Raw genomic sequence first — 19318 nt, forward strand, 5'->3', positions numbered from 1 at the left:
GCCCCCTCCCCTTTAACTCTCGCCCCGCTAGCGGCTGGCCACCGGGACCCCGCCCCCTGAAGCTGTCGCTGTCATCACCCCCGCGCAAGGGGCGAAACCCAATTTAGGGTCTGGGGCGCTAACTGGGTGATGTGCACAGCGACGACGTCACGATCTCCGGGCGCAGGAGATCGGGGCGTAACGCCGTCGCTAAACTCACGCCGAGTTCTGCGGCAGTCGTTAGCGGCGCTGCACTCGGTCGCAAATTCACCCAATTTCTGCCCCAAAAGTATTAAAAGTGTGAGAAATGAGCAAAGCCGGCTCTTTAGCCAGGAGCATCGCTCGAGTTGGAAGTTGCACCAAGGCCTGGTATGCTGAGGACTTCCAGTTCCTGTGGCCGGATTGTGTGTGTCAGAAAGAAGTGCATCATGGGCACTGTAGTTCTCAGCCAGCTCCTGTGGGCCTACAAAGCCAGCGTGCTGGTTGTCACGGGGCTCTCTATAAATACGTTTATGCTGACACTCAGGAACCTGATTCACAAAGAACAACTGTCAGGCATGAGCTCCAGAAAAATAACAGTAAATTAGATTTTTTTATCCCATTGAACCCATTATTTAACAGGTTTCGGGCTGGAGTTTTGGTTGAGTTCATTTCGGGGTGTTAATCATGACGGGGCGGTAATTATAGCGCCCGGGAACAGTTTGTGCCTGTCAGCAAAATTCACCAGCTGGGCCGAGTGTGGGGCGGAGCACTAAGGGAGACGTTACACACCTCTCCTAGAGCGCTAGGCCGGCTGAGCAACTGAAAATCCATTGCTAAGGAGCCAGCCTGGGAGCGCCCGAACAGAGGCTTCTGTGGCAAAAGAAAACTGTAACTAAAAACACAGCAAACATTCCCAATATCTTAAATACCCCACAACAAGCTACATCGCAAAAATACAACTGAACAAAACAATCAAACTTACCTCATTCTCTGATTTCTTCCCTCACCGCCGTCGGGACAGCTCTCCCACCACTGCGCGCTACAGGGCGCTATAGAGTCAGTGCGCAAATTTCACCGTACAGTCGAACCCGGGGGTGTTGCACGCCGGCTTGGCACTCCCAGGTGGCGCTGCTCCGCGCCACCGCAAAACCGCGCCACCGCAAAACCGCCAACTAATATTCTGGCTGGAAGCTGGCCAGCCACCCGGAAAGCATCTCCACCGCCATTACCGCCACTCTGTGGCATAAACAGAGGCGGCAACATCACGCAAATCCAGCCCCTAATGTTGATTGGGGTGAGGGTTTTTTTTTGGAGGGTTTGCGAGATGGTTCGACGCTGAACTCAACACTGTAGGTGGAGGCAGTCAGTCACCCGGATCTATGCCATGGGAGGGGGGGGTGGGGTGAGCATTGGTACAGGTGTTGGCCTTTAGAGACTGTGGGGAGGTGGGGAGCACTGGTACAGCCTTTAGAGACTGTGGGGGGGGAAATCCCTCTGTGGTAGCACTGTCCCAATGACTGCTTCAGCAGGCAGAGAGAAAATGACATTAATTTATGCTCCTGTAAGTAACTGAGGAAAAAACATCAATACCTCATGTCGCCATTAATCATGTGAGAAAACAGGCTCCCCACTGGAGGTGTCTGCACAGGATCACTTACTCTAGAAGCAACAAGGCGTGAAACGATTCACCCTGTAATTCTCAGCATGCAGTTCCACGGCATTCCTGTCTCGTTTCATTACAAAATCCTTCGCCTCCCTCCCCCTCCGACACTCTTTGCTGTGCTGCGGTTCCGTGGGCCCCGGTCGGCTTCCCAGCACCTCATCCCAGCCACCGCCCTTTAACTGCGAGGCAGAGCAGTGAATGCCGGCCGGAATTTGGGCGTGCCACAACCGAGCTTCTTCCCGCCCTCACCCAGAGTGTTTACACAAGCCATTGCCAGCAGTGCCTCCTGCATTTATGGCGAGATTTTTTTTTCCCTCTGTTAGGCGCGGGAGCGTTGCTTCCAATCGTAGCCCTGCTTACCCAGCTGACATCAGCTCATTTTGTGCAGACAGCAAATTAAGCCTGGGGTCTGTTGGTCTCCCCACATGAAGTGATATTATGTCAGCTTGTGCCTTTTTGCAGTAAGCCTTGGGGGAGCTTGTTTTTCAGTGTCAACCGTGGCTCAGTTGATAGCCCTCTTGCCTCTGAGCCAGAAGGTACTGGATTCACTCCACCCCAAACACTTGAGCGCACAATCCAGGCTGACACTCCAGTCTGCGGTGTATGCACCTGTGAGTATGCTCACAGGTTTGTAGAGCTGTTGCGATCCAGGCAGCGGGCGGTCGAGAGGATTGTTCAGCCCGACTGCCTGCCTCTCTTCCGTGGTTACATCCGAGCCAGGGTGTCCTTGGAGATAGCCCCGGTACGCTCGCGGCCTTCCGTGAGAGGTGGGCGTCGGAGGGGCTGGAGTGCATCACCACCCCTGGCAACCAAATTTTAATTTGATCGTTAAAGTTTAAAAGTTAATATGTTTAATTTGCCGGTTTTAGTGCGCCCCCCCTCCCCTTTTTAGCCAGGGGGCACTTGTATAATTTGTGTTCTTAGTGCACCCCCTCCAAAAAAAAACACAAAACAAGGGGGCACCTGAAAAGATTTTGGAGTGTCCCCCCCCCCCCCCCCCTTTAATCAGGGGGCACTTGATTATTAGTTTACAACAAAATAGTCGTAGAGCTGTTGCGGTCCAGGCAGCGGGGGGTCGAGGGGGTCGTTCAGCCCGACTGCCTGCCCCTCTCCCGCGCTTACATCTGAGCCAGGGTATATAGTAATGATTTAGACGAAGGAATTGAATGTAATATCTCCAAGTTTGCAGATGACACTAAGCTGGGAGGAGGATGCTAAGAGGCTGCAGGGTGACCTGGATAGGTTAGGTGAGTGGGCAAATGCATGGCAGATGCAGTATAATGTGGATAAATGTGAGGTTATCCACTTTGGTGGCAAAAACACGAAGGCAGATTATTATCTGAATGGTTACAGATTAGTAAAAGGGGAGGTGCAACGAGACCTGGGTGTCATAGTACATCAGTCATTGAAAGTAGGCATTCAGGTACAGCAGGCAGTAAAGAAAGCAAATGGCACGTTGGCCTTCATAGCGAGAGGATTTGAGTATAGGATCAGGGAGGTCTTACTGTAGTTGTACAGGGCCTTGGTGAGACCACATCTTGAGTATTGTGTGCAGTTTTGGTCTCCTAATCTGAGGAAGGACATTCTTGCTATTGAGGGAGCTCAGTGAAGGTTCACCAGACTGATTCCCAGGATGGCAGGACTGACATATGAAGAAAGACTGGATCGACTAGGCTTATATTCACTGGAATTTAGAAGAATGAAAAGGGATCTCATAGAAACATATAAAATTCTGACGGGATTGGACAGGTTAGATGTAGGAAGAATGTTCCCGATGTTGGGGAAGTCCAGAACCAGGAGTCACAGTCTAAGGATAAGGGGTAAGCCATCTAGGACCGAGATGAGGAGAAACTTTTTCATTGTGAACCTATGGAATTCTCTATCACAGAAAGTTGTTGAGGCCAGTTCGTTGGATATATTCAAAAGGGAGTTAGATGTGGCCCTTACGGCTAAAGGGATCAAGGGGTATGGAGAGAAGGCAGGAGTGGGGTACTGAAATTGCATGATCAGCCATGATCATATTGAATGGTGGTGCAGGCTCGAAGGGCCGAATGGCCTACTCCTGCACCTATTTTCTATGTTTCTATGTCCCTGGAGATGGAGCACACGGTGTCCACCGGTACGCTCGCGGCCTTCTGTGAGAGGTGGGCGCCGGAGGGACTGGAGTGCATCATCACCCCGGCAACCAAATTTTAATTTGATGTTAATGTCTAAAGTTTCATTTGTTTAAGTTGTTGGTTTTAATGCCCCCCCCCCCACCTTTTAGCCAGGGGGCACTTGTATAAATTATGCTTCTAGTGTCCTCAAAAAAAAAAACCCCAAAAAGCAAAAACAAAACTAGGGGGCACTTGAAAAGTTTTTGGAGTGTGCCCCCCCCCCCCCCCCGCTTTAATCAGGGGGGCACTTGATTACTGATACAACTAAAATAGTTGTAGAGCTGTTGCGAGAGGTGGGCACTGGAGGGACTGGAGTGCATCATCACCCCCGGCAACCAAATTTTAATTTGATTTATTTTAACATCTAAAGCTTAATTTGTTTAATGTGTCGGGTTTAATGCCCCTTTAATAAGGGGGTACTTGTATTAATGTTTCAACTTAAAAATAGTTGTAGAGCTGTTGCTGTGAGGTTGCAGCCCCTCTTCCAATATTTGAAGGGGCTGCTCCTCAAATTCTGGTTGTACTTCAGTCCCACGCTCCTGATCTTTGGGCACCCTGTGTGGAGGGGAGCGGGCAGGTCGGAAGGCCTCCTCGTAGGACTGCTCCTGGGCACGGCAAAGGGTGCCATCAGCCGATCCAGGCAGCGGGCGGTCGAGGGGATTGTTCAACCCGACTGCCTGCCTCTCTTCCGCGCCTACATCTGAGCCAGAGTGTCCCTGGAGATGGAGCACGCGGTGTCCATCAGTACGCTCGCGGCCTTCCGTGAGAGGTGGGCGCCGGAGGGACTGGAGTGCATCATCACCCCCACAGAATTTTAACTTGATTGGCAAAGTTTCCAGTTAATAAATTTATGGATTCTAGTGCCCTTACAAAAAGGGGGCACTTGTTTTAAAGTTTAGTTTAAAATAGTTGTCGAGCTGTTGGAATGTGAATGGCTTAGCCAGTCATATGATGTTCACAAGACTCAATAAAACCCAGTCAGTTGGGTCTAGGTCATCCACGATGAGGTATGCAGTTGTGAGCCTGGTGGATGAACTGGTAATGTGTAGTGTGATTGTTGAACCTTTGTTAATAAACTAACTAGTTCTTAAGAGCAATGTGTTGCTATGAATGCTTAAGCAAAGAACCCATGAAGCAAATACATTACACAGTCCAGTACTGAGGGAGTGCTGCACTGTCGGAGAGGCCGTCTTTCAGATGAGACGTTAAACCAAGTGCCCCGGCTGCTCCCTCGGGTGGATGCAAAAGATCCCATGGCGTTATTTCAAAGAAGAGCAGAGGTGTTCTTCCCAGCGTACTAGCCAACATTTAATAGATTAGCTGGACATTATCGCGTTGCGGTTTGTCGGATCTTGAAGTGTGTATATTGGTGTGTTGCGTTTTCTGCATTACAACAGTGACTACATTTCAAAAGTCTGTAAACGCTTTGGGACATCCTGAGGTCGTGAAAGGTGCGATATAAATACAAGTAAAATAAAAACAGAAATACTCGGTCGGTGTGGCAGCATCTGTGGAGGCAGAAACAATCTCTGCTGAGTATTTCCAGGATTTTATGTTTCTATTTCAGATTCCAGCATCGGCAGGATTTCGCTTTTCAATAAAATAAGTGTTTACAACGTAATTAAAAGTTCCCGGCTCGGAATTCTGAGATACTCTCGAAGCTTAGCTTCTGTGTGTGTGTGAGCAGCCTTCACAAGGGGAGGCTGATTTGGCAGCACTATTGCTGCTGTGTTCCGATTGGCTGAAGCACTGTGCGTGGAGTTAGAACAAATCCCATCTTGCTGTCGGTGCTCACCCCCTCCCACCCCCGCATCAACACCAGTGCTGGACGCTCTGCTCCCTCACTAACGGCCTGCTGTATTCTTCTACCAGACTTCTGGGCCTCTGGAACCTGCTCCGCTTTGCCAGTCTTTCACTCTTCCCATTCTATTTACTGATTTCCCTTTAGCTGTTCGCACTCTCTCTGGGGGCAACTTTGATAGCGAGTCGACAGCCCGTTCCACATCTTTTCCCATTTTCACTGACTTCAATGGAAATGAAAGTCGGGAGTGATGACCACCCATTTTATACTCTCCCACAATGTCAAAATGACCCCTCTGTGTCCTGTACATGCCTTTTATTTCTCCCATTATCCCTCCATTTGTCTCATGCACAGATCACCTCTAAACATTTTCTCTTTTCCAGCTGAGAACTTTCCAATTCATTCTACCTCCTTTCCTCTGTGTGTATGTGTGGTTGTCACGTGTCCCTTCCCTTCCCATTATTCTGCTCTTTTAAAAAATGCTGTCCATCTGTAATATCGTCCAATTCTGAGGCAGGGCCCCGTACTCGAAATGTGGACTTCTGATCCCTCGATAGACGCTCGTTAATGCAATTGTTTCATAAGAACATAAGAAATAGGAGCAGGAGTAGGCCATTTGGCCCCTTGAGCCTGTGCCACCATTCAATATGATCATGGCTGACCTGATCATGGACTCAGCTCCACTTCCCTGCCCGCTCCCCATAATCCTTGACTCCCTTATCATTCAAAAATCTGTCTATGTCTGCCTTAAATATATTTAATGACCCAACCTCCACAGCTCTCTGGGGTAGAGAATTCCAAAGATTCACGACCCTCTGAGAGAAGAAATTCTTCCTCATTTCCGTTTTAAATGGGCGGCCCCTTATTCTGAAACTATTCCATCAGGAGGGGAAACATCGTCTCTGCGTCTACTCTGTCCAGCCTCTTCAGAATCTTGTTCGTTTCAATAAGATTGCCTCTCATTCTTCTAAACTCCAATGAGTATAGGCCCAACCTGCTCAACCCGTATTCATAAGACAACCCCTTCATCTCAGGAATCAACCTAGTTAGCCTTCTTTGAACTGCCTCTAATGCAAGTTCATGAATTTTGACTCGCATTTATATGACCACAGGACTTCCCAAAGCATTTACAGCCAATGAAGTACTTTTCGAAGTGTCATCATCATCATCATCATAGGCAGTTCATCGGAATCGAGGAAGACTTGCTTCCATTCCTAAAAGTGAGTTATTTGGTGGCTGAACAGTCCAATATGAGAGCCACAGACTCTGTCACAGGTGGGACAGATAGTCGTTGAGGGAAGGGGTGGGTGGGACTGGTTTGCCGCACGCTCTTTCCGCTGTCTGCGCTTGATTTCTGCATGCTCTCGCTGTTGAGACTCGAGGTGCTCAGCGCCCTCCCGAATGCTCTTCCTCCACTTAGGGCGGTCTTGGGCCAGGGACTCCCAAGTGTCAGTGGGGATGTTGTACTTTATAAGGGAGGCTTTGAGGGTGCCCTTGTAGCGTTTCCGCTGCCCACCTTTGGCTCGTTTACCATGAAGGAGTTCCAAGTAGAGCACTTGCTTTGGGACTGGCATGCGGACTCTGTGGCCTGCCCAGTGGAGCTGATCGAGTGTGGTCAGTGCTTCAATGCTGGGGATGTTAGCCTGAATGAGGACGTGATGTTGGTGCGCCTGTCCTCCCAGGGGATTTGTAGGATCTTGCGGAGACATCTCTCCAGAGATATTTCTCCAGCAACTTGAGGTGTCTACTGTACATGGTCCATGTCTCTGAGCCATACAAGAGAGCAGGCATTACTACAGCCCTGTAGACCGTGAGCTTGGTGGCAGTTTTGAGGGCCTGTAGTTACTGTTGTAATGTAGGAAACGCGGCAGCCAATTTGCACATGTCAAGGTCTCGCAAGCAGCAATATGATAATGACCAAATAATTTGTTTTAGTGATGTTGATTGAGGGATAAATATTGGCCAGGACACCGGAGAGAACTCCCCTTGCTCTTCTTCAAATAGTGCCATGGGATCTTCTATGCCCACTTGGGAGAGCAGGCGGGGCCTCGGTTTAATGTCTCACCCGAAAGATGGCACCTCCGACAGCGCAGCATTCCTTCAGTACCGCACTGGAGTGCCAGCCTAGATTTTGTGCTCATGAACCTACAACCTTCTGACATCTGAGGCTTTATAAATAGTGGCATAGAGCACAAAAGCACGGAAATTATGGTAAACCTTTATAACTCACTAGTTAAGCCTCAGCTGGAATATTGTGTCTAATTCTGGGTACTGTACTTCAGGAAGTATGCCAAGGCCTGGGAAAGGATTCATACATTTACCACTATTATAGCAGGGATGAGGGACTTCAGTTATGCGGAGAGACCAGAAAAGCTTGGATTATTCTCCTTGGAGCAGAGAAGGAGAGATTTATTAGAGGTATTCAAAATTATGAAAGGTTTTGATAGAGTAAATAAGGAGAAACTGTTTCCTGTGGTGGGCGGGTTAGTATCCAGAGGAGACATATTTAAGATAATTGGCAAAAGAATCGGGGGGGGGGAAGGTGGTGATGAGGAGAATTCTTTTGAAAGCAATGAGTTATGATCTGAGAAAAACTGCCCGAAAGGGTAGAAGCAGATATTGCTAGTGCCACTAACACAAACACAAAATACTGCGGATACTGGAATCTGAAATAAAAACAGAAAATGCTGGAAATACTCAACGGATCAGGCAGCATCTGTGGAGAGAAACAGAGTTAACTTTTCAGGTCGATTCTGACAAAGGGCCGTCGATAGTGCCTCTAATGGATACACACGGAAATCTCAGGTAATGACAGCGAAGAGGCAGAAATATGAAATAATTCCTTTACCTCAGTATTTACAAGGGAGACTAACATGATGGGCATGACATCAGAAGGAGAAATCAAAAAAGATATAAAGACATTTAAGATAGAAATGGGGGAGATTATTGATAAACTAATCAAACTTATAGAGGATAAAACCCCTGACCCTGATGGATTGCATCCGCATATATTAAAAGAAGTTAGGGAAGAGATAGCAGAGGTGCTATTACATATAAAAATGTATTTTAAAAGGGGATAGTGCCAGAGGATTGGTGGACAGCTAATGTGATTCCTATATAAACAAACGGTGATCGAATTTGTCCAGGGTGTAGACCAATTACCTTAATGCTGGCAGGAACAATAATGGAATCCTTAGTCAAAGATGCAATAGAAAAACATCAGGAAACTGAAAATATAATAGAGTAGTCAGCATGGTTTTCAAAAGGGAAGGCCATGCTTGACCAATCTTATGAATTCTTTGAAGAATAACAGAAAGGGCAGACAGGGTAATGTAGTAGGTGTAATATATTTGGATTTTCCGAAGGTCTTTGATAAGGTACCACAGAGTAGACTTGTGACTAAGGTCAGAACATGTGGAGTCCGGGGACAAGCAGCAGAATGGTTAGCAATCTTGCTACAAAACAGAAAACAGAAAATAGGGGTTAAAGTTGGTTACTCAGACTGGCAAAAGGTGGGAAGCGGTGTTCCACAGGGATCGGTGCTGGGACCACTGTTTTTCACCATTTACATAGATGATTTGGACTCGGGAATCAGAAGTACAACTTCAAAATTTGTGGACAAAACCAAATTGGAGGTCTAGTTAATACAGAGTACTGCGACAAAATATAGGAGGATATTAATACGCTTTAAAATGGGCGTCTAATTGTCAAATGAACGATATAGATAAATGTGAGGTGGTATATTTTGGTAGGAAGAATAAGGAGGCCACATAGTCCTTGGAAAAGGGTAGAGGGGCAGCGAGATCTGGGGGGACAGATAGACAAATCACAAAGTACCAACGTAGGTTAATAAGAACATGAGAACATAAGAAATGGGAGCAGGAGTAGGCCATAGCACCCCTTGAGACTGCTCCGCCATTCAATCAGATCATGGTTGAACTTTTACATCAACCCTTTTCCATCCTAAACCCCATATCCCTTGATTACCTTCGTGCCCCAAAATCTATCAATTTCAGCCTTGAATATACTCATCGACTGAGCCTCCACAGCCCTCTAGGGCAGAGAATTCCAAAGATTCACAACCCTCTGAGTGAAGAAATTTCTCCTCAACTCAGTCCTAAATGGCTGACCCCATATCCTTAGACTGTGAACCCTAGTTTTCTAGGCTCCCCAGCCAGGGGAAACTGCTTCTCAACATCTACCTTGTCACACCCTCTAAGAATTTTATACATTTTGATGAGATCATCTCTTATTCTTCTAAACTCCAGAGCATATAGGTCCATTCTACTCAATCTCTCCTCATAGGACTGCCCTCTCATCCCAGGAATCAGTTCGGTGAACCTTTGTTGCACTCTCTCTATGGCAAGTATATCCTTCCTTAGGTAAGGAGACCAAATCTGTACACAACACTCTAGGTGTGGTCTCACCAGGGCCCTTTATAATTGCAGCAAGATGTCTTTACTCTTATATGCCAACCCCGTTGTAATAAAGGCCAACATCTCATTTGCTTTCATAATTGCCTGATGTACCTGCATGTTATTTCTGTGATTCGTATAGAAGGACAACCAGGTCCCTCCGCATACGAGTCTCTCACCTTTTAAGTAATATTCTGCTTCAGGCCATAAAAAAAGCAAACAAAGCACTAGGGTTCATTTCTAGATGAATAGAACTAAAAAGCAGAGAAGTTATGTTGAACTTGTATAGGACCTTAATTAGACCAGACTTGGAGTACTGTGCACAGTTCTGGTCTCCATATTATAAAAAGGAACTGGAGAAGGTGCAAGAAAGATTTACGAGAATGATAGAGATTATCAGGAAATATTGAACAGGCTGGGCCTCTTTTCTCTAGGAAAGAGAAGATTAAGGGGTGACCTGGTAGAGGTCTTTAAGATTATGAAAGGATTTAATAGGGTAGATGTAGAGAAGATGTTTCCACTTGTGAGGAAGACCAGAACTTGGGACCATAAATATAAAATAGTCACTAATAAATCCAATAGGGAATTCAGGAAAAACTTCTTTACCCAGAGAGTGGTTAGAATGTGGAACTCGCTGCCACAGGGAGTGGTTGAGGCAGATAGCATAGATGGATTTAAGGAGAAGCTCGATAAACACATGAAGGAGAAAGGAATAGCAGGATATGTGGATAGGGTTAGATGAAGAGGAGTGGGAGGAGGACATAAACACTGACATGGACTTGTTGAGCCGAATGGCCCTTTCCTGTGCTGTTAATAGAAACATAGAAACATAGAAAATAGGTGCAGGAGTAGGCCATTCGGCCTTTCTAGCCTGCACCGCCATTCAATGAGTTCATGGCTGAACATGCAACTTCAGTACCCCATTCCTGCTTTCTCACCATACCCCTTGATCCCCCTAGTAGTAAGGACTACATCTAACTCTTTTTTGAATATATTTAGTGAATTGGCCTCAACAACTCTCTGTGGCAGAGAATTCCACAGGTTCACCACACTCTGGGTGAAGAAACTCCTCCTCATCTCGGTCCTAAATGGCTTACCCCTTATCCTTAGACTGTGACCCCTGGTTCTGGACTTCCCCAGCATTGGGAACATTCTTCCTGCATCTAACCTGTCCAAACCCATCAGAATTTTAAACGTTTCTATGAGGTCCCCTCTCATTCTTCTGAACTCCAGTGAATACAAGCCCAGTTGATCCAGTCTTTCTTGATAGGTCAGTCCCGCCATCCCGGGAATCAGTCTGGTGAACCTTCGCTGCACTCTCTCAATAGCAAGAATGTCTTTCCTCAGGTTAGGAGACCAAAACTGTACACAATACACCAGGTGTGACCTCACCAATGCCCTGTACAACTGTAGCAACACCTCCCTGCCCCTGTACTCAAATCTCCTCGCAATGAAGGCCAACATGCCATTTGCTTTCTTAACCGCCTGCTGTACCTGCATGCCAACCTTCAATGACTGATGTACCATGACACCCAGGTCTCGTTGCACCTCCCCTTTTCCTAATCTGTCTCCATTCAGATAATAGTCTGTCTCTCTGTTTTTACCACCAAAGTGAACAACCTCACATTTATCCACATTATACTTCATCTGCCATGCATTTGCCCACTCACCTAACCTATCCAAGTCGCTCTGCAGCCTCATAGCATCCTCCTCGCAGCTCACACTGCCACCTAACTTAGTGTCATCCGCAAATTTGGAGATACTACATTTAATTCCCTCGTCTAAATCATTAATGTACAGTGTAAACAGCTGGGGACTCAGCACAGAACCTTGCGGTACCCCACTAGTCACCGCCTGCCATTCTGAAAAGTACCCATTTACTCCTACTCTTTGCTTCCTGTCTGACAACCAGTTCTCAATCCATGTCAGCACACTACCCCCAATCCCATGTGCTTTAACTTTGCACATTAATCTCTTGTGTGGGACCTTGTCGAAAGCCTTCTGAAAGTCCAAATATACCACATCAACTGGTTCTCCCTTGTCCATTCTACTGGAAACATCCTCAAAAAATTCTAGAAGATTTATCAAGCATGATTTCCCTTTCACAAATCCATGCTGACTTGGACCTATCATGTCACCTCTTTCCAAATGCGCTGCTATGACATCCTTAATAATTGATTCCATCATCTTACCCACTACGGATGTCAGGCTATAATTCCCTGTTTTCTCTCCCTCCTTTTTTAAAAAGTGGGGTTACATTGGCTACCCTCCACTCGATAGGAACTGATCCAGAGTCAATGGAATGTTGGGAAATGACTGTCAATGCATCCGCTATTTCCAAGGCCACCTCCTTAAGTACTCTGGGATGCAGTCCATCAGGCCCTGGGGATTTATCGGCCTTCAATCCCATTAATTTCCCCAACACAATTTCCCGACTAATAAGGATTTCCCTCAGTTCCTCCTCCTTACTAGACCCTCTGACTCCTCTTATATCCGGAAGGTTGTTAGTGTCCTCCTTAGTGAATACCGAACCAAAGTACTTGTTCAATTGGTCCGCCATTTCTTTGTTCCCCGTTATGACTTCCCCTGATTCTGACTGCAGGGGACCTACGTTTGTCTTTACTAACCTTTTTCTCTTTACATATCTATAGAAACTTTTGCAATCCGTCTTAATGTTCCCTGCAAGCTTCTTCTCGTACTCCATTTTCCCTGCCCTAATCAAACCCTTTGTCCTCCTCTGCTGAGTTCTAAATTTCTCCCAGTTTCCGGGTTCACTGCTATTTCTGGCCAATTTGTATGCCACCTCCTTGGCTTTAATACTATCCCTGATTTCCCTTGATAGCCACGGTTGATCCACCTTCCCTTTTTTATTTTTACGACAGACAGGAATGTACAATTGTTGTAGTTCATCCATGCGGTCTCTAAATGTCTGCCATTGCCCATCCACAGTCAACCCCTTAAGTATCATTCGCCAATCAATCCTAGCTAATTCACGCCTCATACCTTCAAAGTTACCCTTCTTTAAGTTCTGGACCATGGTCTCTGAATTAACTGTTTCATTCTCCATCCTAATGCAGAATTCCACCATATTATGGTCACTCCTCCCCAAGGGGCCTCGCACAACGGTATTGCTAATTAATCCTCTCTCATTGCACAACACCCAGTCTAAGATGGCCTCCCCCCTAGTTGGTTCCTTGACATATTGGTCTAGAAAACCATCCCTTATGCACTCCAGTAAATCCTCCTCCACCGTATTGCTTCCAGTTTGGTTAACCCAATCTATGTGCATATTAAAGTCACCCATTATAACTGCTGCACCCTTATTGCATGCAGTCCTAATTTCCTGTTTGATGCCCTCCCCAACATTACTACTACTGTTTGGAGGTCTGTACACAACTCCCACTAACGTTTTTTGCCCTTTGGTGTTCTGCAGTTCTACCCATATAGATTCCACATCATCCAAGTTAATGTCCATTCTAACTATTGCATTAATCTCTTCTTTAACCAGCAATGCTACCCCACCTCCTTTTCCTTTCATTCTATCCTTCCTGAATGTTGAATACCCCTGGATGTTGAGTTCTCAGCCCTGATCATCCTGGAGCCATGTCTCCGTAATCCCAATCGCATCATATTTGTTAACATATATTTGCACAATTAATTCATCCACCTTATTACGGATACTCCTTGCATTAAGACACAAAGCCTTTAGGCTTGTTTTTTTAACACCCTTTTTCCTTTTAGAATTTTGCTGTACAGTGGCCCTTTTTGTTTTTTGTCTTCGGTTTCTCTGCCCTCCACTTTTCCTCATCTCCTTTCTGTCTTTTGCTTTTGTCTCCTTTTTGTTTCCCTCTGTCTCCCTGCATTGATTCTCATCCCCCTGCCATATTAGTTTAACTCCTCCCCAACAGCACTAGCAAACACTACCCCTAGGACATTGGTTCCGGTCCTGCCCAGGTGCAGACCGTCCGCTTTGTACTGGTCCCACCTCCCCCAGAACCGGTTCCAATGCCCCAGGAATTTGAATCCCTCCCTGCTGCACCACTGCTCAAGCCAATACTATGTAATACTTTGCAGTAGTAACTTTCAAAAGGGGATTGGCTATAAACTTGAAAAGGAGACCTTTGCATGGCTATGGGGAAAGCACAGGGGAATGGATTAGTTGGATAGTTGTTTCAAAGAGCCGGCACAGGCACGATGGGCTGAATGGCCACCTTCTGTGCTGTATGAAACATAAAAACATAGAAAATAGGTGCAGGGGTAGGCCATTTGGCCCTTCGAGTCTGACTTTATACAACTTCTACACAGTTTGAAAGAGGGGATAGTTGTACTTAAGTTAGTCTTTGTGAATGGATTAGCTCTCAGCCGAGATAATGGCCGGGATATTCCTCAACTTGGCGGGTCAGGGGCGGACGATGTCAGTGGCAGGTCGCGGCCTCGCTTGCCAAGCCCGCCCAGTGCGTTTCCCGGGCCAATTAGAGGAAGTGGGTCTGGTGACGACATTGATGACGCGTCATAGATCAGCCAGTTTCCTTAAAGGGACTGTGGTGAACTGTCTTTTGACATTTGTGATGTCTGTTCTACAGCATTGAGGTGCTGCAAATACTGACAATCACTACCCAGAGGCGTAGGGCTGCACCCAGGTTCTCCCATGACTCCATGGGCTCAATTTTCCTCAAAGCTTTTTTTTGGCGTACTTGAAGAGTTACGCCCGTTTATTTGGGGCCCAATACGCCAAAAGAAAATGTTCTAAGTTTCCCCGTTGGATTTTTTCATTTTGGCGTGGCCTAACCCGACCTTTAGTTTTTGGGGTGGAGCCTTGATCTATGCCACGGGCTGCCATGGTAACCAGGGACACAATGCGAGCTGAGGCTGCAAAGTGAAATATACAGCCAACTCGCAACACATTAAAACACGTTGAAATATATAGCAGCAACTTACCTCCAATGCCTCCAGCCGAAGGGCTTGCAGGTCTAGTCCGGCCCCGAATGACCTCCCCGGTCCGCCACCCGAATCGGTCCCCTGGCTCTCTCTCTCTGTCTCTCTCTGTCTCTCTCCCTTTCTCTACATCTGCTGCACTTACCTGCACCAATTTCTTTAACTCTCCAGAAGGTTTTTCAGGACAAGCCACATACGCTGGCCTAAGCAGAACTGGAGTAACTCTCAGCTGGCCAAACTTGCCTAAATGGCCAGAATTGGCGCGGGTAGCTGGTTACGCCTCCTTTGGCTGGAAAAAAAAAACTAACCTAAAAAAATCGTAACTAACTGAGTTACGTTGGTGCAAATTGATTGAGGAAACTGTTTTTTTTAAAACTTAGGCCAAAAAAGGCAGCCTGCTCCAAAAAAATGGCACAAATCATTGGGGAAAATTGAGCCCCATATACTCATGGAGGGAGTCACAGCACGTAGCGAGGCCCTCTTTCCTTCCGATGGGCAGAAGAGACCTCCCCAGGACATCAAAATAGCCTGGTTGCACATTGTACAGGAGGGCACAAGCAGAGATGTGGTCAGGAGGACCTGGCTGCAGTGGCACAAACCTTTCAATGATCTCAGTAGATCACGAAACGTTACAGCAAAGCCACACTCAATCTCATCCTGCTGTGCCATTCATCACATCCCCATCACTCTGCCTTCCCTACCCTACCCCTGCACATCCTTACTCACACCAACTTACCTTCCACCTCACCCATCCCTTATTATCTACATTACAGCCTGGTGTTGCTGGTATTGTGGCTCATCGTGGCCTGATTCTGAGGACCAAGATGAGAGAGTATAAACATCCCCATCTCACTAGCCACCCCTCATATTCCCCCTCATCCTAATGCAATCATTTCCCACAATACAACCGTGACTACAATCCAAAAGTATTTCATTGGCTGTAAAGCATTTTGAGGCGTCCGGTGGTCGTGAAAGGTGCTATATAAAGATAAGTCTTCTTTCCAACAACACACAAGGATAGCTACTTGGGTGTTTTAGTCAATGTTTATGTAAAGTTTCTATTAATGTGCTGTCAAACATTGAATTCTTTATTTTCAACACTTTCTGGTCTTGGACAGATTTGTGTGCACCCTTGGAAGTGGGTTAGTGAGTTGCAGTGAATGGTGAGACATAACGGTATTCCCCGCAATGGTGATGAGTGTGAAAGTCATGGCTTGGGCATTGTAGGGATGTTTTATGGAGCTGGTGTGGGGTGCTGCCAACCTGGGGCATCATGTGGCAGCCAGGGTGTACAGTGTAAAATTAAATAAATCAGGCCATCCCGGGCAGCAATGTGGTCGGGCGCTGATGTCCTGTGTCCTGTGCAGCATCAGGTGATTGCGGAGAAGATTGTTGTCACCTTCTTAAAGATTGTTTTTATTTGACACCTCTTCCTGCCCCAGTTTATTTAAGTAAACTGTACAGGTAGAAGAACATGCGCAGTTTTTTTTAACCCAAGGATTCCCTCTACCCTTCATAGCGCTGTATGTTCCAGCTTCATTGGAGTCAAACAATGTTATCATAAAACTAATGAACAGACGATTGCACGTCTGAGTATGCAGATACAAATAATGGAGTATGTAGCTAGCTGCTCATGAATTTGGTGCTGCTGATGTGCCTGGTGCTGCTAGTGTTGGGGCTGATCCTGGCCCGATTCTGAAGACCAAGGTGAGACAGTATAAACGGCAACGATGCTGATGGAATAGATGGCAGAAGCGATCTGTCAATGGTGAGAGAGATAATGAGGTGAGACTGGGTGGAGACTTGTGGAAAGCCTTGCAGCATGGTGAATCTGTTGTGGAAATGCAATGAGGAACAGCTTGTGGCTGAGGAAAGTGAAGATCTGTCAGGTGGGAGCTTTTACTGTACATTTGAAGCTGTCAAGTAATCAGCTGGAGCAATGGCCACTGAACTCCCGCCTCAGGTTAACAGACGTGGTTCCCGAACAACGTGGTTCCCGTGGCCATGAAGTTAAAGTCAAAAAGTAAGATAAAAAAGCCTGGTTAAGGTACATTATAATGAGTTTAATTGGGTCACCTGGCGCTGTCTGATGGGTCTGCTCAGTGCTGACAGACCCGACATTGGGAAAGGCAAGTGGTGGCGGGTTAACACTGGGTTTCCCACCCGCTGTGAAAAATGATTCTCATTAAGAAGGGAGCGTGTGGGGAAGGCTAGCATTGTTCTGAACATTACGTGTCTATGTGTTTGTTTTTCAGCTTTATCAATGTGCCTCCCCCAGTGACTGTGACACCAAGACCCAGTACTTCAAGGCTGACAAGTGTTGCTTCAAATGCGGCCCTGGTAAGTGCCTGTATCAAGGGTTTGGGCCACAGTGAGGTTGGAGGGGTGGGGGAGAGAACTCCCAGGGAAACAAGTACGCCTTGACGTACGTACAGGAAATACACTGCAGTACCCATGAGTCCCGGTAAAGAGAAAGATATGTTCAAATTTGGAGTATAGGTCCTAAATTGGAATAAGGGGTGTTTCGCTTGATAAAGGGTCTAATCCTGAAACATTGGGGGTAATTTTAACCCTACCTACTCAACAGAAACCTGGCAGGTGGGAAGTTAAAATCGCCCTGGCTCTTATCTGCCCGAAAACCGCCATGATTGCAGCATCTGTAAATGTAACCTGCTCCACTGAAGGACACTTGCCCGGAGCCAACAGGGTCCTTCTTTATAGACTCATATTGCAGCCGAATGACAAAATTACCATCGGGTCTCAATGATAACGCAGGACTGAGCGGGGAATCCATCTGGAGTTAAAATCGGGGCCAACATCTTTTCTCAGAGGCCGATAGACCCTCTGCATGTTTCCAGTGTTCTTTTGTTTTGCTCAGATTTCCAGAATTTGCTGTTGTGTTTTATTTGAGTTGTTTATTTACCAATTTCCTGTTAATGATTACGCGCCCGTAAGCGTAGGAAGGAACATCGGACCAGGAGGAGGCCACTCAGTTCTGTTTTTAAGATTATGCTACCTTGGTCTGGACTCCCCATCACAGGAAATAGATTCTCTCTATCACATCCTTTAATCAACTTAAACTTAAACCAAACTGATGCAGGAGTGTTTTTTTTAATCAGTGCCTCGATGGTAGATGTGCAGCCAGTGCAGTTGTTGCACTGTGTGCATGAGTGTTCATAGAATGATAGGCCATTGTTCCAGTGCCGGCTGTTTGGTAGAACTCTCCAATTAGTCCCACCCCCCTGCTCTTTTTCCCATAGCCCTGCAATTCTTTTCCCTTCAGATATTTATCCAATTCCCATTGAATGTTGGCATTGAATTTGTTTCCACCACCCTTTCAGGCAATGATTGCCGATCACAACAACTCGTTGTCTAAAAATATCTTGCCTCTGGTTCTTTTGCCAATCATCTTAAATCTGTGTCCTCTGATTCCTGACTCTTCTGCCACTGGAAACAGTTTCTCCTTATTTGCTCTTATTTATGATTTTGATCATCCCTATTAAATCTCCTCTTAACCTTCTCTGCTCTAAGGAGAACAACTCCAGCTTCTCCAATCTGTCCACGTAACTGAAGTTCCTCACCCCTGGAACCATTCTAGCAAATCTCTTCTGCAACCTCGTGAAGACCTTGATATCCTTCAATGCCCAGAATTGGACATAATTCTCCAGCTAAGGCCTAACGAGTATTTTATAAAAGTTTAGGATAACTTCCTTTCTTTTCTCCTCTATTTTTCTATTAGATAAGCCAAGGATCCCGTACACTTTTTTTTAAAACAGTCTTCTCAACTTGCCCTGCCACCCTCGATGATTTGTGTGTGTGAATCCTCAGGTCTGTTCCTGCACCTCCAATTAAAATTGTATCATTTAGTTTATACTGCCTCTCCTCATGCTTCCTGCCAAAATGTAGCACTTCACATTTCTCGGAGTTAAATTTCATCTGCCATGTGTCTGCCCATTTTACCAGACTGTATATGTGCTCCTGAGGTCAGTTGCTATCCTCCTTGTTTGAAGCTCACTCTCTGACTGTATGACAGAGCAGTGGGACACAGCTTGGCACCAACTCTTCCTCACAGTGAGACCCTGAACTTCAATCATGTTCCAAAGGGGAGTGGGGTGGAGATTGCCGATTGACCCTTGCGCTGTGGATTGATGGCATTGTCTGAACTCCCAATAGTATGCTTTGTCTTCTTTGGCTGGAGAGCGGGAGAGGACAACGAAATCTTGCTACCATTGTACAGGGCCTTGGTGAGACCACATCTGGAGTACCGTGCACAGTTTTGGTCTCTGTATCTGAGGAAGGATATATTTTCCTTAGAGGCAGTGCAAGGAAGGTTCACTAGATTGATTCCTGGGATGAGAGCATTGTCCTATGAGGAGAGATTGAGTAG

General features: G+C 46.4%; 1 protein-coding gene across 1 annotated transcript in view; it reads left to right on the top strand.

Moving 5' to 3' along the window:
* Positions 1 to 19318, top strand: part of LOC139277474 (tumor necrosis factor receptor superfamily member 11A-like) — a 161227-nt gene that overhangs the window by 91821 nt on the left and 50088 nt on the right. The window contains exon 9 of the mRNA XM_070895973.1: positions 17187 to 17271. Within this exon, the coding sequence (XP_070752074.1) occupies positions 17187 to 17271 (85 nt within the window). The remainder of the gene's footprint in view (positions 1 to 17186; positions 17272 to 19318) is intronic.

This window comes from Pristiophorus japonicus, chromosome 12 (genome assembly GCF_044704955.1).
Source record: "Pristiophorus japonicus isolate sPriJap1 chromosome 12, sPriJap1.hap1, whole genome shotgun sequence".
Classification (NCBI taxonomy): domain Eukaryota; kingdom Metazoa; phylum Chordata; class Chondrichthyes; family Pristiophoridae; genus Pristiophorus; species Pristiophorus japonicus.